The sequence below is a fragment of the Phodopus roborovskii genome, unplaced genomic scaffold (assembly GCF_943737965.1).
Source record: "Phodopus roborovskii unplaced genomic scaffold, PHOROB, whole genome shotgun sequence".
NCBI classification, from domain to species: domain Eukaryota; kingdom Metazoa; phylum Chordata; class Mammalia; order Rodentia; family Cricetidae; genus Phodopus; species Phodopus roborovskii.
In genome coordinates, this window is record NW_026126448.1 from 10,687,379 (window position 1) to 10,695,704 (window position 8,326).

At 50.8% G+C, this 8,326-nt stretch overlaps 1 protein-coding gene across 1 annotated transcript; it reads left to right on the forward strand.

Moving 5' to 3' along the window:
- Nucleotides 1-216: 216 nt before the first annotated feature.
- On the forward strand, nt 217-1,424 carry Cited4 (Cbp/p300 interacting transactivator with Glu/Asp rich carboxy-terminal domain 4). Its single transcript, XM_051188702.1, has one exon. It carries the CDS (start codon nt 431-433, stop codon nt 968-970), a length of 540 nt encoding a protein of 179 aa, XP_051044659.1. The 5' UTR covers nt 217-430; the 3' UTR covers nt 971-1,424.
- Nucleotides 1,425-8,326: the final 6,902 nt, after the last annotated feature.

Sequence of the window (8,326 nt, forward strand, 5' to 3'; positions counted from 1 at the left end):
CGCCCCTTCAAAGCACTGGCAACCTGGGACGCCGCTGGGGGCTCAAAGGGAGGGGCTCTGGTAGGGGCGGGGCCGAGGAGTTGTTGGAGGGCCGCGTGCCCCGCCCAGAAGGGATTCATCCAGCCAATGACAGACAGAGGGCGTAGTGATCCCGCCTCTTGGTATAAGAAGTCTCCGGGTTCCGTGGCGCCGTGCGCACGTCTGCGGAGCTCGACCCTAGAGTGTCTCATTTTCTTGCGGCCTGCAGGCGCGGCCGTAGGACAGTGGAGGAGAAAGGAGATCCGGAAGACCCAGGTGAGACAGTGGACGAATCCGATTCGGTCTTCCTTTGCCTGGCTAAGTTGCAGGGACAGCACGGTGTCCCGGTCTCCAGTCCAAGAGGAGCCGCTGGTTGGGACCCGGGGCGCGCGCTGACCGTCCGCCCGCTGCCATGGCCGACCACCTGATGCTCACCGAGGGCTACTGCCTGCTGCAGGTGCCGCCGCACGCCCACGGCCCGCACGCTCCGCGGACTCTCCAGCCATACGCAAGCCCCGGCCTGGACAGCGGTCTGCGGCCGCGGGGAGCTCCGCTGGGACCATCGCCACCACCCGGGACCCTGGCATACGGCTCCTTCGGATCGCCGGCCTCCTTCCAGCCCTTCCCCGTCACGCAGCCACCGGGTGCCGGTAGCGCGCACCTGCAGCCCCCCTCCACGCCATCCCCGGGCCGCATTCCCGCGACCCCGGGAACCGCCGGAGGCCCCTCACCTCTACAGCCCGCGCCCGGAGCCGCGTCCCCCCTGCCGCCGCCGCCCTCCCTGGGCTGCATGGACGCAGAGCTCATAGACGAGGAGGCGCTGAAGTCGCTGGAGCTCGAGCTCGGGCTGCACCGTGTGCGCGAGCTGCCCGAGCTCTTCCTGGGCCAGAGCGAGTTCGACTGCTTCTCGGACCTGGGGTCGGCGACACCCGCCGGCTCGGTGAGCTGCTGAGCGCGACCGCCCAGAGACGAGGGACTCTGCGAGCGGTGGCCCGGCCCACACGCACCCTCCGTGAGGGTGGAGGCGCCGTGTTTACTCGCCCAGACGGCTCCGACTGGGGACGCCTGCCTTGCCTCCAGGCCCTACCTCCTGCCAGATGACAATTGGGTCTTGCTTCTCTCACCCAAGCCTCAGAAGACAAAAGGAGGGGACTGAACCAGCCTTTGGATTCCACGTTCTTGAAGTCTGTGCCCACTTTCCCCGCCCCTCCCCCCAATCTGAGCCATTGCAGGCCTCTGCCTGACCTTCTCGTGCTGCCCACTAACCGGATTGGGTCTCCGGAGCCATCTCTCTGAACCCCCACCTTCCCTGGGCCTTTGGCCCAGGTGAGGGGAGGTTTTATACCTGACCCCTGCAGAGTGGGCCAGTAGCCTCTAAAACCAAAATAAAACTGGGTTGCTTTACAGTTTTGAGTTTCCATTTCCTTTTCATCCCTACTCTCAAGTACGAGTAACTTGCAAAAAAGCCCAAGGCTGTTTGAGACCCAAAGTGGGGTGGAGGCCATGAGTCCCAGCAGCCCAAAGGACAGGAAGCCTGGCAGTTTCTTTTAAAAATGTCTTGAGAAGTTGTGCAATTGTCATATCATAACCTGAGAGGCCCAGGCCAGTTGACAGTTTAACCCATTGGACTTCCAGCGGCTACCACTCCAGGAACTGGAGGGGGGCACCTGAAAATCCTGGCAGCCCTAGCTTTGGACAGAGACTCTCTCACTTGTCCACAACACTGTCCCTTCCGGGTTCCTTGGAGGGGGTGGTCTTGTTCTTGGTTGTGATACCATCGTGGGGGTGGGGTGGGGTGGGGGTGGGGATGGAACCCAGAGCCTCTCACACACTTCATCCATGTGACAAGTATAGCCGCACACGGTCACACTGTTAGTCAACTCAGTAAACTGTAGAGATGGCTTTTCTGAAAATCGGTGCACATTCTTGGGACATGGAAGAGTTGTCCAGAAAGCAGATGGGAGATGTTCAACTGGTTGGGGTGGAGGTTTGTTCCAGCTTCAGGGAGGAGGTGACATCTGATGTGATGAACACTGTGGAATGACAAATGGTTTAAGGAACAGGAAAAGACCTTGATTAAAGGGAGGGCCACATACTAGATCATGGGATCTATGGGAAAGGCGAGGAGCATCTAGAACAGACAGGAAGAGCTAATGGTTTCCTGACAACTTTATGTGACCAGCTCACTCCTCATTCCACAGGCAAGGGGTGTGGTGTTGGCCCAAGCCTGGCAAGATTGGACCTTCCAGTCCAGACCTCCAGTGCACCCTCTGCTGTTGACTCTGAAAAGATGCCCCGTTGTGTGGGAGAGAGGATGGAAATGAGGCTGAAAGCCAGGAGGAAGAGATCTGCTCAGGCATGAGTCCCACAGTGCTAGGGCCAGATACTGGGGCATTCTCTAGGAGACAGTCAATTCCAGAGACCAGAGAGCAATACCACTGAGCCCTTCTGTCTCCAAGTGGCGGGCCTTTACTCTAGTGCCAAGTGCTTGTACATGTGACTTCAGCAGCTGTGAGTTATCCCAGGGTACATTGTGTGGGCAGCAGCTCTGAAGCCAGCAACATGAGCAAAGAGTGGGTGACAGGAAGTGTTTGGCAGACGAATAAAGGTCTGCTCTTAGATCCCAGGGCCTTCTGGGACACATGGAAAGAAAAAGGAAGAGATTCTTCTGGCCAGGGACTGGCTTGACCTTTGTGCTCAGGGTGGTTTGTGTTTGTTCTAGCATTGCCTAGGACGATGGACCAAGACAGAAACCAAGGAATCCAATTGGGACAGGAAGGTTTGACTCTGGGCTGGACACTTCCTTGATTGCCTTTTCCCTAGGCCTTGGCTTTTCCACCAGTAAAAAGAGGCTAAAAAATCTTACCCTGCTACTTTACAAGGCAACAACCCTCTCTGTAAGTGGGGAACAGTTCAGGAACGAGTTAATAAGCAGTTGGTAAACTCTCAGTCCCTCCCAAGGAGAAGGGAATACAATGACACCAGAGCAAATTCTACATGGTGGCTCACATCTGTAATCCAGCACAGAGAAGGCTGCCTTTGAAGTCAGCCTGCACTATAGAGTGAGTTCAAGGCTAGCCTGGGCTACCTAGTAAGATCCCTGTATCAAAAGGAAAAAAGCAGGGTGTGGGGGAACACTAGATACAGTTTTATGGTAGGGTGCCTGTCTAGCATGTAGAAAGTCCTGGGTTTAATTCCCAGGACCAAAACAAAAACAAACAACAACAACAAAAATGCCAGCTTTCCTCCCAAGAGGGACCACTGACAAGCTGGTTAGCAGACAGATGGACAAAAGACGGTAAGACTAGGACCGCTCACCAGGTCCTTCTCCTGGCCCTGGGAGCTGAAGGAGAAGAAGCAATGGATTTGAAGTCTCATTGCCATATAATCAGTTCAAGAAGAGTCCCAGGAGCCTCCTGGCCTCAAACAAAGTCCCCTCACCCTTTGAGTATTAATTTTTGTATAAGTACACAGCTTTCTGTGATGTCTGTCACCTCTTCCTGGGAGCCAACCCCTTAAAGCAAACTGTTGTCCTTTGGTCCTGAGTATCTTGCTTCCCTACTTGGGTCCGGTGTTTAAATTTAGTCTTCCTAAAGTCTGGCAGCTCAGGCTTGGCCCAGATAGTTCCTCCTCCTCCTCTTCCTCCTTCTCTTCCTTGTCTTCTTCATAATCATCATTGTTGCCTTTTCCCATTTCCCCATATCAACATTCTTTTACTCTTTTTTTTTTTTTTTTTTGAGACAGGGTTTCTCTATTTTGGAGCCTGTCCTGGAACTCACTCTGTAGACCAGGCTGGATTCAAATTCACAAAGATCTGCCTGCTTCTGTCTCCAGAGTGCTGGGTGTACTGCCAACACCTGGCTCCTTATTTTTATTTATCATTTCTTATCAATGCCTTGTGGTTTTCTACAAATAGAACCTCTCTGTAAATGGGGTCCTAATTAATAGCACGACCACCATAGAGCTGTTATAGAGGTTGGTGCAAGTTTTGAAGGTGGTACACTTCTGTAACCCCAGCACTTGGGAGATGGACACAGAGAGATCAGGAGTTCAAGGTCATGCTGGCTACATATTGAGGTTAAGGCCAGCCTGGAATACATGAAACCCTTTCTCAAAAAACAAAACAAGAACTGGAAAGATTGCTCAGTGGTTAAGAATGCTTGTTTCTTTCCTGAGGACCAGAGTTCCCAGCATGCACATCGGGAGGCTCACAACAACCTAACTCCAGCTTCAGAGGCTCCAACACTCCCTCCTGCCCCCTGCAGGTGACCTCACACATGGCAGGTACACACACACACACACACACACACACACACACACACGCACGCACGCACGCACGCACGCAAAGTTAAAGTAGAGGAAGTGTTTAGGATGATAGAGTTTGTTCTTAATGCTCTTATCCTTGAATCCTGGCTTTGGGTGACGCCTTTATCCTAGAGCCTTGATAGAGGCTGTTTTAGCTACCTAGAAAAGGATCAGGATAAACAAATAGGCCGAACATATGTTTATTCAGGGAGAAATAACTTACAACCTAGACAGATAAACACCAGCAAGTTCCACCGGATGTTCTCCTCTCCGTCATGCCAGCAAGAGAGCGTTCCTGGCTCCTCCTCAGACCTCCTTCCACAGGTCACTTCCGCCCTTGTCTCCACCCCCCAATGGGCATGGTCAGTGCCACAGATGGAGACAAAGTGAATATCCCACTACAGTGAGACTGTTGTAGGTTGGGCCCCCCACGAAGCAGACTCTAAGGTGTTCTGTTTGTCAAGAGATCTGTACTACACAAAGAAGGGGGGGAAGCCCAACAGGGCAGAAGTTACACAGCAGACCCAGCCAGTCCCCGGCAGAGCTCTGAAGCTAGAAGGGCCCTTCAAAGTTGACCCAGGCTAGACCACGGCACTCCTTTATGCTTCTGTCATCAATCGTGGAATATAGGGTGCCTGGAATTGGCATGGCCCTGGGTAGGACACGCCTCTATAGATAAGCCCCATGCCAGAAGGAGTTTAGGAAAAGCCTGCCACTTAGGGCAATGATTTTATGGAAGGGGTCTTTGAGTGGCACATCGCAGTGTCCCCCGACAAACACCAGGGTCATAACAAACGTCTGCTCACAGTTAGGCTCTACATACCTCACTGGCAGTGCTATCATCGTGGATGTCACCCTTCCAGCTCAGCTAAGGGCTCAGCAGTCACTGCTCAATAAATTAATGAGCAGGTTGATCTCAGCTGTTTCCCAGGCAGCTTAAGCGGTTTAGCTGATTATTGAGTGATCCTCATGAGTTCCTTAATCCACCCTTGCCTAACTCATCAGGCCACTTGGATGCTAGAAGTGCTGGGCTGGGATTAGTGCCAACTAAAAGACACAGTCAGCACCTAGTGAGTGCCTGCTGTGTGTAAGCATGGTAGGAGCTAACAGGGAAGGCCAGGAAACGCTCATTGTCTTCCAGTCTTTCTGGGTAGTTTGTCCCTATTCAAGAGATCAAGAAACTGAGGAACAGTGAATTAGTCCAAGGCACACCCTAACTCTGCAGGGCCTGTCCCAGGCTGAGACTGGCAAAGGAACTAAATCTAAGTGAAACAAGACCAGAGCCCCAGCCTGAGCCACTCCGTACCTGTGAGATGCAGAGGTGGCTGAGCCTCTCAAGGCCTTGGTTCTTTTCTCCCATGCAAGGGAAGAGTAACACCAACATAGCTGCATGTTACAAGGACTCAAATGAGCTGGGTCCTGAGAACATATTGCAATTGATGTAGTCAGGGGCTGGAGACAAGCACAGGAGGTAAAAACTCTGGCTGCTCCTCCAGAGAACTTGAGTTCAATTGCCCGCACCCAGATGGAGGCTCACAAGGGTCTGTAACTCCATTTCTGATGCCTTCTTCTGGACTCACAGATGGTGCACACATGTGGTACACAGATATCCATATAAACCGTGTGTGTGTGTGTGTGTGTGTGTGTGTGTGTGTGTATTTGGTGTAGTGCTGCCTATTAGTATTCAGGCATGGGCCTGTCCTGTCCTTGGGGTTCTAACAGGATACACCCTCAGCTTCTGCCTCTAAGTGCATATTCACTTTTAAAAGGGCCCTGCTCACCTCCTATCCTCCTCCTCTCTCCCTCTCTCTCCCCCCTCTCTCCATCTGTCTCTCTCTCTTTCTCCCTCTACCCCTCTGCCCCTCTTCCACTCTGCCCCTCTCTCCTCTGTCCTGCTGCTCCTATCCCCGGAGGCTGGTATCCCTCTAACCCTTTCCCCTTTTTATGATCCCTTTCCCTAATTAAAAACCCTTCTGCTTGAACATGGCGTCTCTCTCTCGTGTGTGCTGCTTTTCTTAAATTACAACACTGTCTGACTGGGGTAGGGTTGAGGATGGACCATAACAGCAGCTATCCTGCATCTGGGGTTTGGACCAAGGAGGACTGCACACTTTGAACTTCAAGATCTGCTGCCACACAAAGCAAGAGTCAAATAGGATGGACTCCTGGCAGGCCCTGCTGAGCAGTTTGGAGTCTGGAAGGTTAAGAGTTTATGGTAACAATGCTATAGCATGTGGCTGTAATTCCAGTACTTGGGAACTGGAAGCAAGATCAGGAATTCAAGACCAGCCTAGACTGCATACTGAGTTAGTTTAAAGCCAGCCTGGGCTACATGATCAAACCCAGGATTTTGTGCCTATTAGGCAAGCACTTTACTAACTGAACTAATATTTCCTTTAACTGCCCCCCCAAGCATGTTTTCATACTCTTTCTAAATCAGTAAATATAGCTCTTATCTTGTCTTTTGTCTATTCTTGTTGTTTTGAGACAGGGTCTCATACTGTAACATACAGCTGACCTGGAACTCATTATATAGCCAGGGTTACCTGGATTTACAGAGATCCTCCTGCCTCGGCCCCTGAATGCTGGGGTTATAGGAATGTGTCACCACGCCAGACAACTTCTGTTTTGAATGGCTGCATTGTGTGCAATCGGCCTCTCCAGCCCCCAGTGATGTTTCCTAAATCTGAGGTAAGAAACAATGCTACTAGAAGGCTATTTACCTTGCATGCATGTGGGAAGGGCTTGGTGAGGGGTGTGTGTGTGAATTCCTAGAAGGGAAATTACTTGATGATATGTGCAAATAAATTATTCCCTGGAGTAAAGTGACTAATTCCATCTCAGCCTCTGCCAGTTCTGTGTAAGAAACCCTAGGAACATTTCAAAGCCAGTTTCCATTTATTTCATCATTGATAAAGATATTGTCTATTTGTATTTCTTTCTCTGTGAATTAGTGTTTGTACCATTGTCTGGGGGGGGTTCTGCTGGAATTGTGTGGCTTTTTCTTAATAGTTTGTACGAACTTTATACTCAGTGCTGGAGATTGGACCTACTGTCTCCCCCATGATAGGTTCTGACACTGAGCTGTGTTGTGGAATAAATGTTTTGTATGCTGTGAAGATGTGTTTTTGTCAAGGCGCACCTTCTGATTGGTTTAATAAAGAGCTGAACATCCAATAGGTAGGCAGGAAGAGGTTAGGTGACTTCCAGGCAGAGAGAGAAGAATGGGAGATGAATCTAGGCATGGGAAAGATGCCAGAAGACACAGAGAAGAAATAGGAGGTACAAGATGGAATAGAGGTAAAAAGCCACAAGATAAAATGTAGAATGATATAAATGGGTTAATTCAAGTTATAAGAGCTAGTGGAACTAGCCTAAGCTGAGGCCAAGCATTCATAATTAATAATAAGTCTTTGTGTCATGTCTTGTGAGCTGACAACCCAAAGACATTTCCATCTACAGAGCTATAGCTCCAACATCATTCTCTCTCTCTCTCTCTCTCCCTCTCTCTCTCTCTCCCTCCCTCCCTCTCCCTCTCTCTCCCTCCCTCCCTCCCTCCCTCTCTCTCTCTCTCTCTCTCTCTCTCTCTCTCTCTCTCTGAGAGCTCACTAAGTTCTTCAGGTTGACCATGTCTTGTCTCTGCAGCCCAGGCAGGCCTTCAACTTCTGGTCCTTCCTCCTGCCTCACTCTTGAGTAGTTAGATAGCAGGTCTGTGTCACCAGACCCTGCCACCTCAGAAATCCTCATATATTGTAAATACCAAGGTCTTGGGCCTGGAGAGAGAGGGCTCAGTAGTTAAGAGCACTTGCTCTTGCAGGTGACTCAGGCTTGATTCCCAGCACCCACCCCATTTTCACAACCAACAGTAATTCCAGTTTCAGGAGATCTGACTCCTTCTTATGACACCCGATGGCATCAGGCACACACATGGTACATATAAATTTACATAAGCAAATATCCATGCACATAAAATGAAATAAAAAAATCATTAAAAAACTAATTT